The sequence below is a fragment of the Pelophylax lessonae genome (genome assembly GCF_965119305.1).
Source record: "Pelophylax lessonae genome assembly, chromosome: 2".
Taxonomy (NCBI): Eukaryota; Metazoa; Chordata; class Amphibia; order Anura; family Ranidae; genus Pelophylax; species Pelophylax lessonae.
This window is the reverse complement of record NC_138769.1, coordinates 400207572-400235102: the sequence shown is the minus strand read 5'-3', so window position 1 is coordinate 400235102 and position 27531 is coordinate 400207572. Positions and strand designations below refer to the sequence as shown.

General features: G+C 40.8%; 1 protein-coding gene across 1 annotated transcript in view; it reads left to right on the top strand.

Annotated features, from left to right (window-relative positions):
- PSPH (phosphoserine phosphatase) overlaps positions 1-15795 on the top strand; it is a 42098-nt gene extending 26303 nt beyond the window's left edge. Inside the window, exons 3-6 of the mRNA XM_082245483.1 lie at positions 2999-3133; positions 10815-10960; positions 12631-12779; positions 14555-15795. Coding sequence (XP_082101609.1) covers positions 2999-3133; positions 10815-10960; positions 12631-12779; positions 14555-14698 — 574 coding nt within the window. The 3' untranslated portion in view covers positions 14699-15795. The remainder of the gene's footprint in view (positions 1-2998; positions 3134-10814; positions 10961-12630; positions 12780-14554) is intronic.
- Positions 15796-27531: the final 11736 nt, after the last annotated feature.

The following is a 27531-nucleotide window of genomic DNA, read 5'->3' as shown; positions in this document are numbered from 1 at the left end:
CGACTTCGGGGGGGCGACCTGTGAAGTCGCGTGCACCGTTGTGCAGCACGACTTCGGCGCGACTTGCAGGGACTTCACATAATGCAAGTCGCTCCCAGGTCGCCCCAAAGTAGTACAGGACCCTTTTCTAAGTCGGAGCGACTTGTGTCGCTCCTATTAGAACGGGTCCTGTACTACTCAATGGACCGCGACCTACCGCCACTTGTAAGGCTGACAAGTCGCCTGACAAGTCGCGCTAGTCTGAATGGGCTCTTAGATTTACCAAAAAACATAAAATATGAGGTCAAACTAAACAACTTTCGATTGTATCCAATTAGGCAGGCCCTTGCACTACATAGTTTAAGGTAAATCTAAAGGAAAATTGTACAAGCAGATTGAACATGTATGGCCAGCCTTAGAGGACTCATATTTACCAGTATGTTTGATTTACTAAAACTGGGGAGTGCAAAATCTGGTGCAGGGCTGCACAGAAACCAACCAGCTTCCAGTTTTTATTGTCAAACCTTAGAGTATAAAAGTACTAAAGTATAACTTAAGGCAAAACTTTTATTCTTAGTTTTGGAGTGCAGAGGGATTAGAACACATGTCAGTGTTTATTGATGTCTATGCCCTTGTTAAGGAGATTCACCCTCTCTATTTGTCCTGTTTACCATTATCATTGAAAGTGAAAGTAAAAGAAAATCACCAATTTTGGGTTGTCCTCAGAAATGCAATAGAGGGGGAATCTTCCAAAGGGGACACTAGTTCTGATGACCTGGGGATCCCCAAGGAATTGCCTTAGTTTGCAGCGATTTCCTCTCACTTCATGTTTGGCTATGGGACAGGAAGTGAAGAGAAATCTCCCCAATGAGACAAAGATGGAAAAAAAAATCTGACAGGGGTTATTCTCCTCCCTTAGGGCCCTTTCACACGGGCTTTCCAATCCGGTCCGCCTGTCAGTTTCTCAGGCGGACCTGGCCGGATGCTCCACACATCCCTACGGAGCAGCAGATGTCAGTGGTGACATGTCTGCTGACACCCGCTGCTCTCTGATCAGATCCTGTCCGTGAAATCCAGATTGTCCATCCATCTGGAGGATCAGATCGGATAGCATCGGACAAAAACGGACAGGCGGTCTGTTTTCATCCGACCTCCCATAGAGAAGAGTGGGGATCTGACAGGTCCATCTCAGCACAGAGAGTGGAGACGGACCTGTCACTTGCCTGCTCAGCGGATCATGTGAAAGGACCCTTATTATATCCAAAATTTAAAAAAAAAAAAAGTTTTGCCTATAGTTTTACTTTCATTGAACACAATTAAGTTAGAAGCTGGTTGGCTACCATGAACAGCTGCACAAGATTTTTCACTCTGCAGTTTTAGTAAATCGACCCCATTGTGTATTTAAAGGCTGACTTCACACCTATGCATCTTTATTACCTTGGTCTTTTTGTATTGCTATGGAATATTGTGTTGTCATGCACTGACATGTGCTGCCGTTCCAATCAATAGGCCCACGCATCAAAAAGTGGACATTACATTTTTACAGCTAACGCTCAGGTGTGAATTAGCACTTATAAAAATATTGGCAAACGTGCACATGCATTAACTTGGGTCAAAATGTGAACTTAACCACTTGCCGACCGCCGCACGACTATCTACGGCGGCGGTCAGCCCCTCACAGGCAAAGTGACGTAGGGCTACGTCACTAGCTTGTGAGGGTCTAGGGAGCGAGCGCGCGCCGCGGGAGGCGCGCTGCCGCGTGGTCACGGACCCCCCCGCGCTTGTGACCGGCGGACCCGATGTCCGCCGGCCACTCTGCGATCGGCGGGGGAGAGGGAGAAAGTCAGGCAGCTTGTGTAAACAAGCTGCCTATCATTCTCCCCTCTGTATGAGAGATGATCATATGGATCTACTATGTAGATCCGTTGATCACTCTGCATACAGCTGAAGCCACAGCCAATCACAGTTAGAATCATGCCCCTAGGGACACACACAGCCCCTCCCTCTCAAATAAAGTTAACCCCTTCACTACCAGTGTATTTTTACAGTAACAGTGCATATATATAGCACTGATTACTGTAGAAATGTCACTGGTAACCCCAAAAGTGTCAAAAATGTCAGTCAAGGGTCCGATCTGTCCGCCGCAATGTCGCAGTACCGCAAAAAAAATCGCAGATCGCCGCCATTACGCGTTAAAAAAAAAAACAACAAAAATGACAAAAATCTTTCTTTTTGTTAGTAAACGCAATAACTTTTGCGCAAACCAATCAAAATACGCTGCACTTGGCCGAAAAACCCGAAATTGAAAACGAAAATGACAGTTTAAAAAAAAAAATAAATTATATTTATATAATTGTATCATATTTGGCTTTTTAATTAATATCATGAATTTAAATTATTATTAATTTATTGTCAGCTATTATTGGCACCTTTAGCATAAGAGAAGCTCAAGAAAAATGTATTCCTTTAAATTCTATGTATATCTTCACACTGGTCTGTTGCACTTCCGTTGTGGTGTTAAAAATCCTGCTTTCTCTTGTAGAAAAAAAAAAATCCTGTTTTCTGAATTATAGGTCACTTAAAAAAAATGCACCTCCACATTGGAATGCATTGAAAACGCATCAATAACGCACCGGTTGATACGTTTTTGATGCGGTTTTTGAGTCACATGACTTATGAAAAACAAACCATAAGCACAGTAAAATTGTGGTAAAATCAGGGCAAAATCGAGGTAAAATCACTAGAAATCATGTGCAATTTCGGCTCCATTATCAGCACCTTTTTCTCTTATCGAAAAAATGCTGATTAACCCCATTTTTGGCCTAAAGAGGCCACCGAAGTTTCAGTGCATCTCTAGTTAAAACACAAATGTGTTAATAGGCCATTATTATATCTATCTATCTATCTATCTATCTATCTATCTATCTATCTATCTATCTATCTATCTATCTATCTATCTATCTATCTATCTATCTATCTATCTATCTATCTATCACCATTTAATATTTTTCTTCTAAAGGACTCGCAAAGCAATGGGAGGATCGCTGACATTTAAAGCTGCTCTAACTGAAAGACTTGCATTAATTCGTCCATCAAGGGAACAAGTGCAAGCTTTGATAACCGAACATCCTCCAAGCCTGACTGTGGGAATAAAGTGAGTTTATTTTTTGGAGCAAGGTCCATACAAATACCACAGATGATAGCAGATTCCTAAGTGCACAGAGAAAGTGCAGAATTGATAAAATGCACTAGATGTATGTGGCAGATATTGGAGGAATTCCTCCCATGACATTATAGTTTTTTTGCCCAATATTTGTCTTTAGAGTTTCATCTCCAAAGCATGGAGGCTCGCTATTTGTCTCTAATTTTTTGGCTTGGTGTTAAAGTAGAACTAAAGGCACCTATTTTTTATTTATTTTTTTTTATTTTGGATAGCGTAAGGGAGGGTTATAACCCCTGTATGGTTTATTTTTGCAATCTGTGTCCCATTAGGGAGTTTTCCCTTCACTTCCTCTCCCATTGCCAAAACAGGAAAAGAGAGAAAATCCATTTAAAGTGAAGGAATCCCTGATTGTTACCAGGCTCACCAAAATTAGTGTCCCCATTGGATAATATCCCCTACTATTCTTGTTCTGGGGACAACCCAAAATGTTGGACTTTCTTTTACTTTCACTTTCGTTAATAATGCTAAATAAGACTAAAAGAGATGGTGAATCTCCCCAACAGGGGCACTGACAGCAATACAAACTGGCAGGTGTTCTAATCCCTCCCCACTCTATCCAAAACTAAGAAAAAAGTGTTGCCTTCAAATATACTTGAAGGTTATACCCTAGGCCAGCCTTTTCCCAACCATTTCAACACAGATGAACCCTTGAAATAACTTTCTGGTCTCGAGGAACCCCTGTTAAAAATTTAAAATCTACAACTCATGACACATTAGGATGACAGTCAGTGGGAAGAATGCTCCTTACTCTTGTTATCATTGGGAAGAATTACCCCTTACTCAAGGAACCCCTAGCAACCTCAGGAGGAACCCTGGCTGAGAAACCCTACCCTAGGCACATCTTTTTCCTTTATTTTTGGCAGAGAGGGGAAAGATTAGAAAAAATGTTTATTTAATTTTTCTGTCTGTGTCCCCACTCAGGAGACGTCCCATCTATTATTTTCCCAAGAAACATCAGGATGTAAACTAAAATCTATCCAAGGTGGGGGGGATATCCCAAATTTCCTGTTTTGGTGACAGCTGCCACCAGGCAAGAAAGTAATAAAACCTAGCTATAAAACTCTAGAGTGGGGACTAGTTTTGGCTGGAGTTCTGCTTTACATTTAGTAAATTTAAAGACAATTTTTTTAACCACTTGCCGACCGCAGCAAGTATATATACATATACTGCGGCGGTCAGCCCCTCACAGGCAAAGTGACGTATGGGTACGTCACTAGCCTGTGAGGCTCTGGGGAGCGAGCGCGCGCCGCCGGAGGCGTGCTTCCGCTCCAGCTCGGTCACAGACCCCCCCGCGCGTGTGCCCGGTGGACCCGATGTCCGCCAGGCACTCACGATCATCCGTGACAGCGGGAGAAAGGCAGGCGGCTGATGTAAACAAGCCGCCTGTCATTCTCCCATGTGTAGGAACAGTGATCATACGGTTCTACTATGTAGGACCGTTGATCACTGTTCCTACACTTCAAGCCACAGCCAATCACAGTAAGAATCACGCCCCTAGGGACACACACCACCCCTCCCTCTCAAAAAAAGTTAACCCCTTCACTACCAGTGTCATTTTACAGTAACAGTGCATATGTATAGCACTGATTACTGTAGTAATGTCACTGGTAACCCCAAAAGTGTCAAAAATGTCAGTCAAGGGTCCGATCTGTCCGTCCCAATGTCGCAGTCCCGCAAAAAAAATCGCAGATCGCCGCCATTACGCGTTAAAAAAAAACAAAAATGACAAAAATCTTTCCCTTTGTTAGTAAACGCGATAACTTTTGCGCAAACCAATCAAAATACGCTTTTTGCGATTTTTTTTTTTACCAAACATATGTAGCATAAAACAAATTGGCCGAAAATGTTAAGAAATTTTGATTTTTACATTTTTTTGGGGGAATTTCATATAAAAAAATTTGAAAAATATTGTTATTTTTGCAAAATTGACGCTCTTTTTTTGTTTATAGCGCATGATCAAAAAATCGCACTGGTGATCAAATACCACCAAAAGAAAGCTCTGTTTGTGGGAAAAGGACGTCAAATTCATTTAGGTACAGCGTCGCACGACCGCAAAATTGTCTGTTAAAGTCACGCAGTGCCGAATCGCAAAATACCCCCTGGTCAGGAAGGGGGTAAAATCTTTCGGGGCTTAAGTGGTTAAAAAAGATATATTTCTGTGCTTTATTTCTTTATTAGGAATAGGTTTTTTTTCCACCAAAAACTCACAGGGGTGTAACCATTCTGTTCTAACACTAAACAAAAAGTTTGGGCTCTATATGGACTTTAAAGTGGAATTAGACTTCAGCACTTGTAGAGTTTTAAAGCACAGCTCTAATTTGACACTATATAAAGTGGAATTCCAGCCTAGACTGACTAAGCTTAAAATGGCTCCCGCTCCCCTCATTATATACTAATATACTAACTACCCTGTAGAAGGAAGATGCTTATACTGTACTTACCTATTCTCATAGTGCTCTGATCTGATCACGTAATTGCCTCCCAGCAGCAGGCTTCAGGGGACTGTAGTTACAGCTGATGATGGCTGCCCCATAGTAAGCCTGTGGGTGACGTCACCACCCAGGCATTCTATCCGTTGTTGGCGCCCTTTCCTCTCCCTTGAAGCCAGCCGCTAGGGAGATCACATGACCAGGCCCAAGCACCCTCAGAATAGGCAAGTATAACCATCTTCCTTCTACAGGGTAGTTAGTAGTGGACTTAGAAGGCGAGGTGAGAGCAGGTTTAAACTTAGATAAATCTAGGCTGGAATTTCCTTTTTCCTATTCTGGCTGTTCTGCTTTCATACCCATGTAAAGTAAGCCTGTACTAAGAGAAATATGAAGGCTTCTATTGCTGACCTCCTTCAGAAATTGCTTATGTCTGGAGTATCTTAGGCTTTAGTAATTTATAAACCACAATAGCAAGTATGCAGCCATTAAAGTGAAATATCACGGCTGTCTGATAACCCAAACAGTGACTGTATCTGATAGGATGCAGTCACTGTTCAGTTTAAATGGGGACCTTAAAGCTGAATTCCAGGTATTGATATTTATGCATAGTTTAGCTTGGACCAATGTATGCATGGGTAAGACAATATACGATTGAACTGGGATAGGGCATGTGGTATTACATAGTTACATAGTTAGTGAGGTTGAAAAAAGACATCAGTCCATCCAGTTCAACCTATGATGTGTGTGTGTGTCCGCTTTTAACCGTACATTGTATACCCCTGTATGTTGTGGTCTTTAAGGTGTCCATCTACTAGTTTTTTGAAACTATCGATGCTCCCTGCTGATACGACTGCTTGTGGAAGAGAATTCCACATCCTTACTGCTTTTACAGTGAAGAACCCCTTACGCACTTTAAGGTTAAACCGCCTTTCCTCTAGTTTTAGTGAGTGGCCACGTGTCTTATTGTATCTCCTTTCTCTGAATAGTTTGTTCCTTATGCTAGGGTCGCCAGTACAGTATTTGTACATTGATATCATATCCCCCCTCAATCGTCTCTTCTCCAGAGAGAATAAGTTCAGTGCTTGTAGTCTTTCCTCATAGCTGATGTCCTCCATTCCCCTAATTATTTTTGTTGCTCTTCTCTGGACTTTCTCCAGTTCCAGCACATCCTTCCTGAGGACCAGTGCCCAGAACTGGACAGCATACTCCAGATGTGACCGGACCAGAGTCTTGTAGAGTGGGAGAATAATCTCTTTATTTCTGGAGTGAATCCCCTTTTTTTTATACATCCCAGTATTCTGTTGGCTTTACTTGCAGCGGCTTGGCATTGCATGCCACTGCCAAGCCTGTTGTCTACCAGTACCCCCAAGTCCTTTTCCATCCTAGACTCACCCAGAGGTTCCCCCCCCTAGTGAGTAGCTTGCTTTCTGGTTTCTGGCCCCCAAGTGCATTACTTTACATTTTTCAACATTAAATCTCATCTGCCATGGTTGCCCACCCCGTTATTTTGTTCAGGTCCGCTTGTAAGGTTTCCACATCCTGCATAGAAGATATTGGCATGCTTAGTTTAGTATCGTCCGCAAATACTGAGATTGTACTAGATATCCCCTCCTCTAGATCATTTATGAATAAATTAAACAGGATTGGTCCCAGGACAGAACCCTGGGGGAACCCCACTTTCCACCCCCGCCCAATCCGAGTACTCCCCATTAATCACCACCCTCTGTACTCTCCCCTGGAGCCAGTTCTCTATCCAGGTCCATACCTTATGGTCCATACCTACCTTCCTTAGTTTGTACAGTAAGCGTTTGTGGGGAACGGTGTCAAAGGCCTTTGCAAAGTCCAGATACACCACATCCACAGGCTTTCCTTTATCTAGGTGGCAGCTCACTTCATCGTAGAAGGTTAATAGATTGGTTTGGCACGAACGATTTTTCATGAATCCATGCTGATTACTACTAATAATATCATTTTCATTACTAAAGTCTTGTATGTGGTCCCTTAACATCCCCTCCAAAATTTTGCATACTACTGAAGTTAGGCTGACCGGCCTATAGTTACCCGGGATATATCTCTGCCCCTTTTTAAATATTGGTACCACGTTGGCTTTTTTCCAATCAGCTGGCACCATACCCGTCTGTAAACTATCCTTAAAGATCAAGAATAATGGTCTGGCAATCACCTGGCTGAGCTCATTAAGAACCCTCGGGTGCAAGCCATCCGGTCCCGGGGATTTATTTATGTTAAGTTTCTCTAGTTTAGCTCTAAGTCTATCTTCTGTTAGCCATGGCGGCACTTCCTGGGGTGTATTATTTAGTTCGGCCTTACAAGCTGGGTTAGTGTAGCCCCCCGATTCTTTTGTGAAGACTGAAGAGAAGAAATTATTTAACACTTCCGCCTTTTCTCTGTCCTCAGTGGCCATATTTCCTTTATCATCTTTTATGGGGCCAATGTGTTCTGGCCTCCCTTTCCTACTGTTTATATACTTAAAGAACTTCTTGGGGTTCTTTTTACTCTCCTCCGCTATATGTCTCTCGTGTTCTATTTTAGCCGCCCTGATTTCGTTTTTACATTTCTTATTACACTCTTTGTAATGCTTAAATGCTGCCAATGACCCCTCAGTCTTGTATTTTTTGAAGGCCTTTTCTTTAGCACTAATATACATTTTTATGTTGGAGTTTAGCCACCCAGGGTTCAGTTTTGCTCTTTTAAATTTATTTCCCTTTGGAATGCACTGGCCAATCCCCCTGTTAAGTATGCTCTTGAAGCACTCCCATTTTTCCTCCGTGTTCTTTGTTCCCAGGGTTCTATCCCATTTGATATTTTCTAGCAGAGAGCGCAGTTTAGGGAAATTGGCTCTTTTGAAATTCAGTGTCCTTATATTACCCTTGTGTTTCCTATAACTGTAATTAATACTGAAACTTATTGACCTATGGTCACTGTTTCCTAACTTGTCCTGTATTTCTATATCCGTGAGCAGGTCTGTATTGTTGGTAATCAGTAGGTCAAGTACCGCATTGTTTCTTGTCGGTGCATTCACCATCTGACCCATGAAATTGTCCTGCAAAACATTTAGGAACTGCCTAGCCTTGGCTGAGTGCGCGGTTCCTTCTGCCCAGTCTATATCTGGATAATTAAAGTCCCCCATTATAATGACATTTCCCATCCTTGCTGCCAATCCTATCTGCAACATGAGGTCCGCCTCACCCTCCTCCCTCTGGTTGGGGGGCCTATAGCATACGCCCAATATTACCTTCCCCACCGTGCCTTCCCTTTGAAGCTCTACCCATAGGGATTCTGCCTCGTCCTTAGCTCCATTTATTAATATCATCCCTCATATTTACCTGTATACTGTTCTTAATATACAGACATACCCCTCCCCCTTTTTTACCTTCTCTATCTCTGCGATAAAGGGAATACCCCTGAATGGTCGCCATCCAGTCATGAGAGCTGTCAAACCAAGTCTCAGTTATCCCCACAATATCTAAGTCCTCCTCAAACATCAGCAGCTCCAGCTCTCCCATCTTGTTGGCCAGGCTTCTGGCATTGGTATACAAACCTCTTAATTTTGATCGGTTACATATATCCTCATTTGTTGTTATTAGGCTGCTCTCTTGATTTTTCCCCATACCCACCCTGGGTATAGGAGCTCCGAACACCCTACCGCTAATGCCCCCATTTCTGCCCTCTGAAACTTGCTTTCCACTGGCTAATTCTACATCTGTACCCTCCCCCCCGTCACCTCGTTTAAAAGCCCCTCTAACTTTTTGGCCATCCTCGCACCCAGTACGGCTGCACACTCCCCATTTAGGTGCAATCCGTCCCTACCAAAGAGCCGGTGGCCGACTGAGAAGTCGGCCCAGTTCTCCAGGAACCCGAAACCCTCCTTACTACACCAGCTCCTCAGCCACTCGTTAACTTCCCTAATCTCCCGCTGCCTCTCTGGTGTGGCTCGAGGTACAGGTAGTATTTCGGAAAATACTACCTTGGAGGTCCTAGTCCTCAACTTAGCGCCTAAGTCCCTGAAATCGTTTAGGACTCTCCATCTTCCTCTGCCTATGTCATTGGTACCCACGTGTACCATGACAGCTGGGTCTTCCCCAGCCCCACCCAATAATCTGTTCACCCGATCCGCGAGAGGCAGAGGCATTTGAACGGCATGGAGGCAGGTATGGAGGTTATTTATTTCAAAAAGTTGGGTTTTGAAGTGGTGGAGTTGCATCGCCTTCCACAGTGGGAGAGAAGGCCCGAACATAGCTAACGGATAATGATCGCCAATGTCCCCTGTCGCTTTAGGATACTTGTGGACATCGGGTAAGCCAATACCTTCTGAGGGGTTGGGGATGAATCAGAACTCGATGATTGAGTCTGTGTGTTTTACCCGCCCACAGAAATTCTCTGAACTTACTTTCAATGAATGAATGCATGTTCCATATCTGGCCAATCCCTCTGGAAGCTAGAAATCACTGAAGTAGGTATGACTACTACAATGATTGCTGCTAATTTCTGGGTCTATTTGATGAACACAGGAGATCACTCAATCAGTACAGGCACCATTTAGCATTTTCTCAATCAGTGTAAAGCATTCACTGATTGGATGAGGTGAAGGGACAGGGTGACCTCCTGCGTTCACTATGCAGCAGGGCAGCTGCTCACCATAGGACCCAGAAGCTAGCGGAAATTACTGTAGTAGTATTGTCTACTACTGTGCTTTCTAGCTTTCACAAGGATCTTTCAGGTATGACACATACTTACATTAGTTCAAGCTTGGCCAATGTAACTATGTAAAAATATGCATATCTGGAATTCAGTTTTAGGAACGGAAGCCACAAGATTGGAATGTAGGCAATGGCAGGCAAATAGTGTTTCTAGAAGAAGTCAGCATGCACCTTATATATTTTTTTCAGTATGGGTTAACAGATACTGTATATAACTCTGAAAACTGATGGAAAGGAAACTGGAGTATAGGTGGTGGTGCTGCTGCCTATACCAACAATAGGTTTCATATTTTATTCTGTAAGAAATATACAATATCATCTGGATTGTTGCTATAGGTAAACTTTCCTTTTAGCTCCAATTTTCATATATTGATCCTAGTCACTAAAACCTTGTTTTGTGAACTGAATTACTTAGGCCATGTGTTATTTTCTGTAAAAGAATACCTTTTCTTTTTCTTTTTTAAGGAATCTGGTTCACCGCCTACACCAAAGAAATGTACAGGTGTTCCTGATATCAGGAGGATTTCAGAGCATTGTGGAGCATGTAGCTACAGAGCTGGAAATCCCTCTGAGTAATGTTTATGCCAATAGACTCAAGTTCTACTTCAATGGTTAGTCATGCACCTCACATTTAAATACAAAAACCTTTTAACATGTTTAGTCTCTTTTTTATGGTAACCTTAAAAATCTATTTGGGATTTAGAATGATTTTTCCTGATGCTAACATGGCAGCATAAACATGATGTAGCTCTGCCCCTATCTCCAACCACAGGTTCGTACATCAGTGGACTTCGACAGAATGATGGTTCAGGCTTCCATGTCCAATGTAATAAAGTTTGATCATGTATTTTAGCCCTCCCTGTTTAACTTGGTAAATATCATATGTATGGCAGCATATGGACCCGATTTATTTGTCTTATCAATAACCAGAAATGAGAAATTATTAAAGTATTTGTCCTACCAATAACCATTAAATACAGGGTACACCATTAGACAGGATTGTGGCTTTTCTAAATCAGGAAACATCTACAGTAATATATGTTATTTTCTTTTTTTTTTTTTTTGAGAGTGAGGAGGGGATCAAGCGTGTTTTGATGAACTGACAAATGTAATTGGAATTGTAGCCTCAGTAGTCAATATGTGCTGTTTGCTCTAAATATGGAATACATATTTAACATTGGAACACAGCACTGTATAATAGAGTTCACTGCATATAACATGTGCTAAGCATTTCATTTTGTCATACTTTTTTGTAAATAGCCATGCAAAATCAAATCACATTTATAAAAACAATTCAAAAACCCATTGTACATTAGCAAATGGACCACAAATTTTGAGGTCTCCTTGGAAGAGGAAGACTGGTGTGAAATATTGCAGTCCGCCATATCGGCTTCACAAAACATTTTAGCTTTGGAAACCATTTATAAGATCTGTAAGGTTTATAAGGTCTGCTCTGTAGATGGTATTTTGTCCCAAATATGTCCCTGCACGTGTGTTTTTGGTGATATTGAAACCTCAGAGCTCCCTCAAGTTAGGAAGGAAATCTGGTGGACCCGCCCTATTGTGGTAACATTTTGGTCCAAAGTTTTTCAAATGCTATCGCAGCCATTTTGAAGCTTTTACTTCAAATCACTACTTCATTGCTAGAGCCTGAATAATGCCTATGCTTTGTCTTCTGGCCAATAAGCAAAGAATAACTCAAGCTATGATACACCCAAAGATTGAAGCAACCTTACAGGACAGAATCTCAAAATAAGTAAAGATTTGGTTATCCATGTGTGGACCATTTTCTTCCACCCAATTTTGATGCGTCTCTCTTGGAACCATGATTCTTAAATACCATCCTTTTAGCATGCATGCTCCTGCCTGCACTGGGTGGTTGGATCCCAGCAACTGCAGGGTTCTCCCTTCCTCTTTACTTACCAAGATCTGGACCCTTTCCTTTTCTCTCTTTACCCCTCGCCCCTTTTTCTTTTAGTTCTCTCCCTCTTTCCTGTTTCTCCCATTATTCAGAGCCTATTCTTTTCGGTCTCCATAACCTGTATTGCCTTTGTGGAGCAATAATTGGTATATATTCCTATATTGCGCTCAATATCCCTCCCTGCATGGAGACCATGCCATTGTGTGCATATGACTCCAAATGCTTTGTTTTATGTTCCTGAAAACCTGCAATAAAACTTTTGAACCAGAAAAACAGAATTTTAAAAAATCTGTTCTGTTGCCATTTAATGCAAATGTTAAAATTTTTTTGTGTTTTTTTTTTGGTTATTTTTTTAAACAGGTGACTATGCTGGGTTTGATGAAACACAGCTTACTGCAGAATCTGGTGGTAAAGGAAAAGTAATTGGCCTTCTCAAGGAAAAGTATGGCTTTCGTAATGTAGTTATGATTGGAGACGGTGCTACAGATATGGAAGCATGTCCCCCTGCTGTAAGTCTGGTGTACTAAAAATAAGTATATACAAATGTAACTCATATGTTACAGTATATATTATTGTAAAAATCCTGTGCTAGCTAAAAAAATAAAAAAAAAGCATCTACCATTAATTTAAATTATTGGTAGGAGTTAAATTCATGAATCACTATTACCACTATAATTAATAACAATAATGTCTTTATAGGTATGATAGTCAGCCTGGACGCAGGAATACTTTGGCTTTAATGCAGGAATGCTTTTACATTTATTATGGGTTAACCACTTCCATACCGCTGGATGCTATATGACGTCCTGGGCTTTGAGTGGAGATATCTGAATGATTTATCAAAAAATGGCAACCAGGTGGAGTAGCATCAAGAGCCATACCTGATGAGCCGGCGGGGAATGGTTACACAAAGAAAAAGTAATATAAATAAACTACAAAAAATGTAGCAAAATGTAACAACTTTTATTGTAAATAAAACATATATACCCAATACAAAATACCCAAATCCACAATATCCACAATAAAATGCACATTTGCCTATAGAGATTTTTAAGTACCGAAGTTTGGCGCCATTCCACGAGTGTGCGCAATTTTAAAGCGTGACATGTTAGGTATCTACTCGGCGTATCATCATCTTTGACTTTATACAAAAAAATTGGGCTAATGTTCGCTAAAAATTGGGCTAACGTTGTTTTTTTTTAATTCATGAAAAAGTTTTTTTTCCCAAAAAAAAAACACATTTGGAAAAATTGCTGTGCAAATACTGTGTGAAATAAAAAAAGTTGCAATGACCACCATTTTATTCCCTAGGGTTTTTGCTAAAAAAACATATATAATGTTTGGGGGTTCTAAGTATTTTTCTAGTAAAAAAAAAAAATGATAATTTTTACATGTAGGACAAGAGTGCCAGAATTGGCCCGGTATGGAAGTGGTTAATGGAGATCAGCAGTACTGCTTTTTGAAGCATAGGTAGGAAATTCCTGTAACTAATACATGTGCACAGTGAGCTCTGAAAGTGCAGCTTAGTGTACATTCTAGATATGATCCTGTGTCGGGATAACATTACTCTAGAGCACATGTGTAACAGTTACGTAATCTGGGCCCTGCCAATCAAGATCCTGAAGCCTACACACTCAGAAGAAGACTGGGAGCAGATAAAAGGGTCAGCAACAGAGGGGAGCACTGACATTTTAGCACTGGAGGGAATTGTTAGGTTTCCTAAGTCTGCCATATTGTGCAAAAATGCTGCGCATACTTGTACATTATGCAAAAATAATTTTGGGGCCCATTTTTTATTTGGTCTGACATTTTTGTTCTGTTTAAAAGCAGCCCAAATCAGCTTCCATCCCTCCCACAGTAGCCATATAAATATACTTACCCCCCCCCCCCCTCTCATATATAACCAGAGAGTCAGATGACACTATGCTAAAGAGATTGGAAGTCTGTTCTAGCTTAGGAGGAAGGGTACCTGGCCTGCCTAGAAGGAGGTCTGAGTAGGTGAAGCCTAGTGTAAAAATGGCACGATCTTTAGGGTAAAAGTTTCTGGATTGTTCAGATTATGCATTTTTTAAGGCAGAAACTGAAAATGTACTGTATATATATCCACTGTATGCTGACAAACTATATTTTAGATTCTCTGTTTGAGACATAACAGCCTGAGATTTTCCATCTAACTTCCAGTAACTGCTGCTACTGCATTGAAAGAAGCCTTTTTGCATTGAATGGTATGTTCAAAAGGGATCTACCTGGCATTAAAAATTAACATATTCTTTTTGCATATTAGGATGGTTTCATTGGATTTGGAGGCAATGTTATCAGGCAACAAGTCAAGGAAAAGGCCAAGTGGTACATTACAGACTTTGAAGAGCTTCTCAGGGAACTGGACAGTGACAGTATCAAAATGAATCATAATGATATAATTTACTAATATCCAGCAGCCTATCACAGTTTTCTATTATGTAGCAAGAAACTCATTCATCGCACAGTCTTTTGTACTTTAGGAGCCTGTAAACATTTTATAGTGTTTTAACTTTTTATCCAATGAGAATGAATTGAGTTTTAGTTATTTTTAAATTACTAACCTTTACTTGAATAACTCTAACAAGGGCAACTGATAACAGGTATGTTTTTTGCTCTTGTGTTTGTCTCGTTTTCCAGAGCGGATGTACTGTTTGTCTTAGACATGCAGTGTCACGGTTTTACATGTCAGAATTCTACAGTTTATTCTTAATATTTCCACTCCACCTTATTTTTTCATACACAAATTTAGCTGAGATGCTGTCATTTTACTCAGGCATAGTAAAAATACATACTGCTACAATTAATGCAAAAAACACATTAATTATTTCCAATTAAATCAATAATAGTAAGACTAACAAAAACTAAAACTAGAGACCCATGTTTAATGGGGGGGGGGGGGGGTTGCTTAGTAACATGTTACAGTACACCCTAAATATGTGTGTAACATGCAACATGTTTCTAAAGCTGGAGTTAGCCTTTAAATATAGTATGGCCAGTAGTAACAAGGAAAGATCTTCTGCAAAAAGTCCACAGGAAATACAGGTGACTAGTCCTTTGCCATCGGCCTGACTTTTTGGGCACAGATCCTATAGTTCAGTTCCTTCTTAAAAAGGAGTTTGCCAGTTTTGGAAAAATTAGAAGTCAGCAAATTTAAAAACGGTAGCTGCTGACTTTTAATAAACAGACACTCATCTGTCCAAGGATCCAGCACCGTCCTCACCGGAGCCAGTTCCACACTGGTCTTAGAGTCCCCGGCACTGGCATGTTAACTTTGGACAGCCAGTTGTAACTACTTGTGGCTTCACAGCCATGCTGCACTTTCTGAATGGTCTTGCAGCCTTGCGGGACCTGTGACATGTCCCAGAAGGTTGCGGGCAGGTGGGAGGGAGGAAGGAGAACTTCCGGTGTATCCACTGTGGTGATCGGACCAGAAATTGGAGCAGGTGCCTTTCAAAACCAGGTACCTGCCCCCCCACTAAAAAAAATGATTCCAAATGTGGGAGAGGAGGGGAAGGAGGGAGAACAGAGGAATGTCCCCTTTTGGGTGAAGTTCCACTTTAAGTAATTGAAAACACTTGAGCTATCCCATACAAGAAATTGTATTTTTGAATACATTGATGTTTTATTATATTTATTTTCAAAAATTATGTCAGCTGAACATGAACTAAAGCACTTACATTACAGATCTGTTATATGGATGAAATGTGTACATGACATTGTATAGCAGCTCTAACAAGGGGATCACTGATAACTATGTTTATTTTATTCTAATATAAATACATTAAAAATGTTTGACAATGTAATTCTGAGCAGAATTTAAAAATGACTTCATAATAATTAAAAAGGTGTTTATGCATAGTCAAAAAGGTCAATTTGGATCTGACCGAAGAAAATTTGATTTGGGGGAAAATTGGGTTGTATAAATATCTTATTATGATCTTTCATGTTGAAAGGCATGACACGAAAATCTAATGATATGATCACCATGTAGGCATAGGCAGTCACAGTCCGCCCATACCAGTTCTAAACTAAAAGATCTAGTTGGGGTCATCTCAAATATTGAGCAGGCAATCCTTTTGAGCTTTAAATGTCTATGTCTGCATCAGGCCAGACAAGCTGATAAGCTGCAAATGTGTGTAAGTATGTATGTTGGTGTTAGGTTTCCTCTATGTGTAATTTGATAAGAATAAAAGAATATGTAATAGACTATATAGAAAAAAAATGATTTATGTATTTTATGTTGGTGCATAGCTAAGAATGGTGAGTACTGCTGCTTTCTAATTCCAAATTAATTACGGAACTTACTCTTAGTTAAAAGAGAAGTATGGGTATCCATTTTTTTTCTTTTTATCATATTTACCTAGCTGTATGCATCGGTCCAATGCTGCATCTGTACCCTGCTGGCTCTAGCACTGAGAACTGAGCAATCTAACATCGGTAATCGCTCAGTTCTCACAGGAGCACTGGGCTGTGGAGGGGGTGGGAGTGCCTGACTCAGGCTCTCAGCGGCTTGCTGAGAGGCTGAGCCGGTGTCCTGCCGAAAACTCCAACCTGCCGAAATCTCCAGGCACGTTATTTCCGGTGAGTGTACACTGGAAATAATAGGAGATTTCGAGCACTTGGTGTTTTCACACAACACCGGCAGCCTATACATCCGAGTACATGGTATAATTAGTGCAGATTCTTACACCACCCGGTAGTTGTCACCACCTTGGAGGCGGCCGTGTTTTTGGTTACTACCGGGCAGTGTAAGAATCTGCACTAATTATACCATATACTCGGGTGTATAGCCTGCCGGTGTTGTGTGAAAACAACAAGTTCGGCAGGTTGGAGTTTTCGGCAGTACACCGGGTGCAAGTCCAGGCATGTGGGCGGATCCCAACTTCATTGTCGCAATCTTGCCTGAGCCTGGACCGGCTCTGTGACATGAGCAGACAACAGACTTAAGCCTGTTGTCTGCTGAAAACAGGTCACTGGAGTGATCCACAGGAGAAGTACAGTCACATGAGCTTTGACTGTACTTCTCCTTTAAAACCTTATATTCCATGTGAAACTGTTAATTTTTCCAGAATGTCTACGAGAAAGGTAGCGGTGCTTTGGATTAGACAGCATTGGCATTAAAACCATTCTCAGGTTTGGCCTTGCACACAAACAAAAAGTGCTGAAGTACACGTCAAGCGACTAAAAGGGTTGGACAATTTTTCAACCTTTTTTATGGATTCAACTTGTCTAACACATTCTGAATCTTTCTTCGTAAAAAAAAAAAAAAAAAAAAAAAAACATTATTAGGCTATACCAACTACCACAATTCTCTGTGGTTTGCCAAATGTAAGAATTCTGACAATTCCTTTTTGTGAACATACTACCTTATTTAATAGTTTAAAGTGCAATTTGTGCTAAATCCAGTAATCCATCATGTTTTTTTCATCCAACTATAGTAGACTGTCAGTCATTATTGCACTTAGCACATACTGTAATCACTGCAGTTTACTGCACATGTAATTTTTTTTTTCTTAAATTGTAGAAATTTAATTGACATGTCTGGTGCTTTATATATATGTCATGACGCACAAGGTCCTATCCAACTCTGTAAATGGTATATTTTCTAATCTGTGGGTATTGAATGCACCTTTTCATCTGAATTGGTTTCCATTTGTATTAATATACCTGTAGAAATAAAGCATTCTTACACACTGGTTGTGATTTTCTGCTACAGATCTATGCTATTCACGTTATGAATTAAATTTTAGCTGAATATTGTCACCGCAATAAACAATAGAAAAGGTCCCATCTTGCCTACTTTTAATCTATGGAAACAAGCCTATTAGGTTATCATTCAATAAGAAAACCCCACATTTCAACATAGAGGGTGCTCAGAAAAATGTATGAACTATTGGTGAAATAGCTGGATACCCTAGGCCTGGCTCCTCTACAGTTAAATGATACGTCCGCCCACTAAACCTTTTTTGAAGCTGCTCTGGTCCGATCCTAAGGTGAGCTGTCAGCGGCGGCTTCACTGCGGAGGCGGGTGCAGAGGACACATCCGACAACAGACGCCCCATAGTAAGTCAATAGGTGACGTCACTTCCCATTCATTTCACAGCGGTTGTCGACTGTGTCCTCTGCAGAGCTTCCACTGCTGGAGACCGGATCAGATTGGCTTAAAAAAAAGTATGTATACCGATTTCTTCTTTACAGGGTTAGATAGGTTAGTGTTAAATTGTGGATGTCTGTAGATGTAGAGATGTTAGTTTTAGGGTGGACTTATTCTTTAACAATTTAGATAAATACTTGGGTTACATAACCTTGATGATATCTTGCATATTTCTAGATCAAAATTAAATAATTAATAATTAAACACAAAAAAGTATGGAGTGAAGATACCTTATTCTAGAAACCACAACAGTTGTTTTAATTATACAGGATTTATATAGCACCAACAGCTTTACAAAATAAAGGGAGACAATACAGTTACAATACAAGAGGGTTAGGAGGGTCCCACTCATGAGAGCTTACAATCTATATGATATATGTATGTTTTACAGGTCACACTTGTTACAGTGCATACAATAAATGGTTTAACACAGTACACATTTCTTTTTATATGGCAAAATGTCATTGACAAAACTGCCATGCTGTTATTCCTACTATATGTAAAGTCAAACAGGACTGTTTATGAATAATTTTTTGGTTTGTTAGGCTAGGTTTACACTATTGTGGGTGCAGGAATGCAGGTAAATTGTACATATTCATGCACCCGCAGACACCCACAGCCAAAATACCCTACTCTGAAGCAGACTTGAGGGGTGCCATTAGTTTCTAACTCTTAATGGCACCCCTACACATCAGAAAACGCAGCACGTTTTGAGGTGAATGAAACTGCAAGGTGCTTTGGGTTCCATGTGGCTGTATTTTCAAAAAAGGGTAAGGGACTTTTTCCCTGCATTTCCCACTGGTACTCCCACACCACCTGCAATAGTGTGTGAACCTAGCCTAATATAGTATCTGAAGGGGAGTAGAAGAGGGGTACTGTATGTCTGTACCTTATACAATTTGTAAAACTTCAATTAAAACAATCTGATCAAAAACAATAGGCAAAAAGTCCAGCCCTGTGAGAGGGTACTGAAAACCTGTCTGACAACATGGTGGAATGTCCAAGCTACTCCTTTAAAGTGTTTTAAAGGAAACACAAAATTACTGGCAGCACTTCTTTTGTGACTCAGCAGTGAAGTTGTATTTCTGGTTATACCATCTCAAAACATATTGAGACTTTTCCAAAGTTTCCTGATGACGTCATATAGCCCCTTTTAATTTGGTTTATCGGTAGTATATAGCTCTAAAAACTTACATCAGTATTTTAACATACTGTAAGCAGTCCTCCTTCAAAATGACGGTGTGAGGTGTCATGCCTAAAGTGTGCCAGCAATGACCGCTAGAGTCATTGTGCCTTGCATGTGCCATGAGACATATTATGACCACCAAGACAGTTCATTTAAATACCTAAGTGTCTCTGTGAACCTTATCCTACTCTTCCTGCTTCCGTCTCCTCTACCTGACTTTATACTGTATTTCCCTTCCATCATTTATACCCTATTTACCTTTTTTCTCCAACTCTCCTTTTATGTCACCAACCCGTTGAACGCAATACTGTGTCACATTCAAATAAGTAGTGTGCTACTGCTATGCTTAGCTCACAAGGTAAGTCCACTAACCTTCAAAATAGGAGATCTCATTAGGATGTAGTACTTGTGTACTGTAAACTATAAACAATGCTGCGCTAAAGATAAAAATTGGGAAAAGTTAAGTTCAGCATGTGTTATAACACATAATATGTAGTAAAATTGCAAAATCCAGTACAAATATGTAAACTGTGTGCAATCAAAATAACAAAAGTGCATATGTGCAAAAGAGTGCAAAAAGTCTTTCAATGAAGTCCAATGATACTTTCACTTTTTCAATGAAAAAAGTTCATTAGTGCAAATAAAGTCGCAGAGACTGAATAAATCAAAGTGTCCAAATCAAACAATAAGATCAATAGATGAGGAAAGGAGTTCTGTGATCCAAAACAGGAAAAAGGAAAACCACCGCCAGTGCTTCAATCACCAAACGAAGAAAAATTGGGAGCGCTTACCAGAAATAATGGACTCTACTGTCAATGACAGAGAGTCGCATGAGCATTTAGGCATAGAAGCCTTGTTGAAACGACCCTGGATGTATGGTCCTTCTTCTATTAACTCAGGTGCTCAAAGAAAGAAAGAAGCTCCACATAGTGTAATAACATCCAGAAATAAGCATTTATTAAAGGTAAAACACTTACATTTTCCATATAAAAAACAAGCGTTGGATAAGATCACATGTGTCTCAAAGGGCGCAATATTGAGAGAAAAGCTCACTCCAACCCAACTGTATAAACTGTATACATCCATTTATTTCTGTAAGCGTCCAATTCCTACTATTCAGCTTTATTTCTGATGTATTGCACTCTAATTTTTGTCATCCACCCATCTTTTTCATGTGTTAGGCAGAGTATACTCCTGATCAGTGCTCACCATCGCTCAAGTTGACTTGTCCAATGCTAGAAATAGAAAAGCTTGCAACTCCGTAAATGCGGCAGGGTCAGATTTTCAGAATTAGGGGTATTTTGCTACCATAGACAGCAACTGACCAGCAGAGGCCTTTGGTAACCCTTTAATATGCTGTAATACAGCTGCACAAGTTGGTATGTATAAATGTACACAATAAAAAAAAACATGTTGCATAAAATTGCACTGCTATAAAACAGAAAAAAACAGCATTTTGGTGTGAACGTGACACATGTAAAAATGCAGGTAACTGCAAACAGTGTGTTTGCACACAGTCTCTAAGATACACATGCATGGACAGTTTCTTGTTCATAATTATATTATTCCCAGAGTTGTATATATTGGTATATACCTTTGTCACTCTCAAGTCATGCAGCAGTCTGACCTGATGTTATTGGGTGGTGTGTGGTGGAAACACATCACCCCTATGTGCTTCTCCAGTTGAGAAACCAGTTTAAAATATAAACGTTTCTCAACATTTTTGGAAATAATTATTTATTGCCCAGTGCTAAACTTATTAAGAGCCATGTATTGCTGATAAATAAATTTGAGGCTTTAGTATCACTTTAACATCAGATCCGCATAGAAGTAAACTGGTGACACTCCCAACATCTCTCCCCACCCTTGGGCTATGCTGCAGAGCATTAGTAAGGTTTCAATTACATTAAAGTATAACTAAACCCACAACAGTAAAATCAGTTTGTATATGCAGTAAAGCATGTTTGTTATACTTACTGTGGAATCTAAGGGGTTAATCCTCATTGTGTAAAAAGGCTGTTTGATCCTGTCTTCTCTGATCCTCCCCTTCTTCCACTGTCACCAATCCATCTCCTGATAAGACACATCCTTTGGAGTCACTCTGCACATGCTCAGTGTGTTGTGTATTGCTAGAGAGGTTTTTTTTTTTTCTTGGGAGAGTGCATTTGATCAGCACAGGGCCAATCAGCACTGTCCATACTGAGGGTCACGGGTCTTACAGCCTCATAGGACAATTAAAGAGAATGAAATTCCTCCTACAAGCTTTAACCAGACACTGATAGAATTCACAAGACTGCTGTATACTGCTAATTAAAAAAGGTACTTAGCAGTTTATATTTACTAAAATAATTGCATTTCCATGTTCTGTGTACTGTGGGAGACCAGATATAGTAATTGCAGGGTCCTGGGTTTAGTAACACTTTAACATTCGCATTGAATTATTTGTCAGAAGGAATTTGAAAGGTAGCTGGAAACAGGTTTGCCAACCTCCCATGGCATTTTTTACTGACAAAACATGGAAAATTTACTGACGAAGCATATTTTTTTACTAGCGACCTGAAAAATGACAGAACTCCTATTGAAATTTGAAAACTAAGACAATCAATATTTAACCACTTCCCGCCCGCCCTATAGGCAATTGACGGCGGGAAGGTGGTTGCATAATCCTGACCGGACGTCATATGACAGCGGCAGGATAATGCGCTCTGCGTGCCCACCGCATCTCCGATCTGACGTAGGCTCTTTACCATGTGACCAGCTCATAGTTGCCAACATTTGAAAAAAATTTCCAGGGACACTTTGCAGCATAGCTATCAATTACTTACCACACCCACTTCCCTGAAGCTCCGCCCACTCCACATAATTAATCTCCGCCTATTTATCAGATTATAGGGTCTACTTCATAAAGAGAGAATTACAGGAAATTGAAAAGGGAATTGAAAACTTGAGGCCAAAGTAGCAGAGTTGAAATAATTCTCCCATTCAGCTGCACTACTTCTGCCTAAAGTTTAAAATTCTCATCACAATTCCCTGCAATTCTAAAGTGTGAAATGTGCTCAGGTGTGACCGTACAAAAAATGGAATATGTAAATATAAATAAAGTACAAAGTGTAAATAAGTACGATTATACTTATACTATCTGGTATAATTAGGTTTTATTGTACTTATTTACACCTAACACTTTATTTAGATTTACATATTCCATTTTTTGTATGGTCACACCTGAGCACATTTCACACTTTATTCACCTGTCTTTGAATTCAGCCCTCTGTAGGGTGATAATTTTAATTTACATAAAAAAATGTGGCATCCTTTCCTTCCTAACACATTACCCAGTCCATACCAGTATAGATCCTAACACATTACCCAGTCCATACCAGTATAGATCCTAACACATTACCCAGTCCATACCAGTATAGATCCTAACACATTACCCAGTCCATACCAGTATAGATCCTAACACATTACCCAGTCCATATCATCCTAACACATTACCAAGTCCATACAAGTATAGATCCTAACACATTACCCAGTTCACACCAGTATAGATCCTAACACATTACCCAGTCCATACCATCCTAACACATACCAAGTCCATACCAGTATAGATATCCAGCATGAGATTTTTCCCATTGAGGAGTGAGGTCTGTTTTCATTTTTTTGAGCAATATATATATATATATATATATATATATATATGCACACACATACACGGATATGTACACACATTTATCTAGAGCTAGAAAACTATACATATATATATGTATCAATTAACAGGTGTATAAATTATATCTATAAAAAAACATTATTGATAGTAGTAATTAATGGAGTGTGAGGCCTCCAGCTTGTCGGAAGGTGCTCTGCCTTCCCCTGCTGGCGGATTTTGGAAAGTGCACCATGCTGACACCCTGCCTTCGGTGACACGTTAAATTTGCGACAGGCGAAAAGAGTGAGTGGGCACAGAGAGAGAGAGAGACAACCTGCTGCCAGAACTACAACTCCTAGCTGGGGTGAGAGCGACACTGTGTGGCACAAATTTTTTTTTTTTTTAAATGATTTATAATGTCCCTGATTAACAGGGACACTGTAAAATACCCGGGACAGGCTCCTATTTGCCGGGATTGTCCCGGGAAAAACGGGACAGTTGGCAGGTATGTCAGCTGTGTCCAATCACAGCTGGTCACATAGTACACAGGAAGAGCCGTTGATCGGCTTTAACTAGTTCATGCCTGACAGGCACGAGTAGAGGAGAGCCGATCTGCGGCTCTCCTGACAGGGTGGGGTCTGCACTGGTAATCAGAGCATTGTTAACCAGTGCAGACCCTTGGGGGGGGGGGAGGTGCCACTAGAACCACCAGGGATGCCCACCCATGACCCCAGGGATGGCCACCAGGGATGCCAATCAGGGCTCAGGGAGCCCACCAGTGCCCTCCCCATCAGTGCTGCCCACCAGTGCCCATCATTGCCATCTATCAGTGCCGCCCACCAGTGCCCATTATTGCCCACCAGTGCTGCCTATCACTGCCCATTAGTGCCCATCAGTGCCACCTATCAGTGCCCATCAGTGCCGCCTATCAGTGCCCACCAATGCTGCATATCAGTGCTACCTATCAGTGCCCATCAGTGCTGCCTATAAGTGCTGCCTATCATTGCCGCATATTAGTGCCACCCCATCGGTGCCACCCCATCAGTGCCTCCTCATCAGTGCCTGTCAGTGCGGCCTCATCAGTGCAGGAAAAAACATATCTATTTACAAAATTGTATAACATAAACAAAAATTTTTTTTTTTATTTTCAAATCTTTCGGTCTTTATTTATTTGTTTAGCAAAAAAGAAAAAACCTTGCGGTGATCAAATACCACCAAAAGAAAGCTCTATTTGTGGGGGAAAAAAATGACATAAATTTGGTTTAGGTACAGTGTTGCATGACCGCGCAATTGTCATTCAAAATGCAACAGCGCTAAAAGCTGAAAATTGGCCTGGGCAGGAATAGCGTGAAAGTGCCCGTTATTGAAGTGGTTAAACAGTATAAACACCATATAGAAACACTGACAATGCCCAAAACAAGTAATTTATCTAATTTACACTTACAAAAGTCAACGCAGACACATTATCAGCCCTTGATATTTACAGTTGTAAAAAAACAGATTTTTACAAACTGACTTTAAATTTACTGACGATTGACAACCCTGGCTGGGAGGTTTTATGTCACCTCCTCACCACCTCTTTTAACCTGTAAAAGCAAGCACCCCTACAATGGAGCAATGTGCATTGCACAGGCTGCAGGGTGGTTTTTTCGCAGCTCTATCGACTTGAATGGGATGCATTCAGCAGGCAGTACTGGAATTCAGAACATGGAATTTACAGCTCAGAATTTGGAATTCAGGACTCTGAACGCAAAGCTTAGAATTCGGAACTCAGAACTTGGAACCTCAGGATTCAGAACTTGGAATTTTAAACTCGGAAATGTGGAATTGGGAACTCTGATTTTAAAGCGTTAATAAACCCAGGGCCTTTCATTCACTATATCTGATCAACCACAGTACACAGAACATGGAAATGCAATTATTTTTGTAAATATAAACTGATAAATACATACACTATATCACCAAAATAATTGGGACTCCTGCCTTTCCACACATATGAACTTTAATGGCATCCAATTCTTAGTCCGTAGTGTTCAATATTAAGTTGGCCCACCCTTTGCATCTATAACAGCTTCAACTCTTCTGGGAAGGCTGTTCACAAGATTTAGGAGTGTGTCTATGGGAATGTTTGACCATTCTTCCAGAAGAGCATTTGTGAAGTCAGGCACTGATGTTGACTTGCAGTCTGCGCTCTAATGCCCCATACACACGTGCAGATTATCTGCAGACTTTTGTCTGCAGACTTACCTTTTCTATGTAGTGCAAGGGCCTGCCGGATTGCATACAAATTGAAAGTGTTTAGGTTTGACCTCATATTATATGGTTTCGGTAAGTCTGCAGACAAAAGTCTGCAGATAATCTGCACGTGTGTATGGGGCATAATTCATCTCTAAGATGTTCTATTGGGTTTAGGTCAGGACTCTGCAGGCCAGTCAAGTTCCTCCAGCCCAAACTCGCTCATCCATGTCTTTATGGACATTGCTTTGTGCACTAATGCGCAGTCATGTTGGAACAGGAAGGGACCATCTCCAAACTGTTTCCACAAAGTTAGAAGCATGAAATTGTCCAAAATGTCTTGGTAAGCTGACGTCTTAAGAGTTCCCTTCACTGGAAGTATGGGGCCAAGCCCAACCCCTGAAAAACAACCCCACACCATAATCCCCCCTTCACCAAATGATTTGGACCAGTGCACAAAGCAAGGTCCATAAAGGCATGGATGAACAATTTTGGGGTCGAGGAATTTGACCAGCTTGCACAGTCCTGACCTCAAGCCGACAAAACACCTTTGGGATGAATTAGAGCGGAGACTGTGAGCCAGACCTTCTCATCCAACATCAGTTCCTGACCTTACAAATGCACCTCTGGAAGAATGGTCAAACATTCCCATAGACACTCCTAAACCTTGTGGACAGCCTTCCCAGAAGAGTTGAAGCTGTTATAGCTGCAAAGGGTCTGTCAACTAAATATTGAACCCTACGGACCAAGACTGGGATGCCACTAAAGGAGAAGTCCAGCCTTATACTAAAATTGCTACATCGATAGACATCCACAATCTAACACTAACCTATCTAGCCCTGTAAAGAAGAAATCAGTTTACATACCTTTTCTGAAGCCGATCTGACCCGATCCCATGCTGAGCTGTCAGCCGCGGCTTCGCTGTATAGGTGGGTGCAGAGGAGGCAGCCAACAAATGAAGCCCCATAGTAACTCCATGGGTGATATCACTCCCTATTCATTAGACAGCCATTGTCGGCTGTGCTCTCTGCAGAGCTTCCTCCGCTGGAGACCAGAGCGGCTTCAGAAAAGATATATATACTGATTTCTTCTTTAAAGGATTAGATAGGTTATTGTTAGATAGTGGATGTCTGTTGATGTAGCGATTTTAGTGTTAGGCTGGACTTATCATTTAAGGTTCATGTGCGTGTAAAGGAAGGCATCCCAATACTTTTGGGAATATAGTGTATGTAGCAGTCTTGCGACTTTTATCAGTGTCTGGTAAAGCTTGTAGGAGGAGTTTTCATTCTTCTCTGATTGTCCTATGAAGGCTGCAAAACTCCTGACCCTCTGTCTGCACAGTGCTTGATCACACGCACCCTCCCAAGAAATAAACTCTCTAGCAATACACACCAAACTGAGAATGTGCAGAGTGTCCAAAGATTCTGTTCTATCAGCAAAAAGATTGGGAACTGTGGAAGAAAGGGATGATTAGAAAAGACAGGATCAAACAGCCATTTTACACAATTCAGAGGATTAACCCCTTAGTTTCCACAATGAGTATAACAAGCATGCTTTAGGCCCCTTTCACACTTGTACGACCTGAAAGTCGCGTGATTTTGACGCAATGCCTGTGTAATCTTGAGGTCTATGGACCTGAAGTTGCATCAAAGAAGTGCACGGACTACCTTGAATTGGCACAGATATGAATGGTACTCATTGGAAATCATTGGGGATGACTTGTCATGTCAAGGGGCCTTACTGCATATACAGACTGATTTTCCTGTTGTGGGTTTAGTAAGACTTTAACCACTTCTGGACCGGAAGGATTTGCCCCCTTAATGACCAGGCCATTTTTTGCAGTTCGGCAATGCACTTTAACAGACAATTTAATTGCTTAGTTGTGCGACACTGTACCGAATTAAAATTGATGTCCTTTTTTTCCCACAAATTGAGCTTTCTGCTGGTGGTATTTGATTACCTGTGCGATTCTTATTTTTTTGTGCTATACACAAAAAAAAAATAGCGACAACTCTGAAA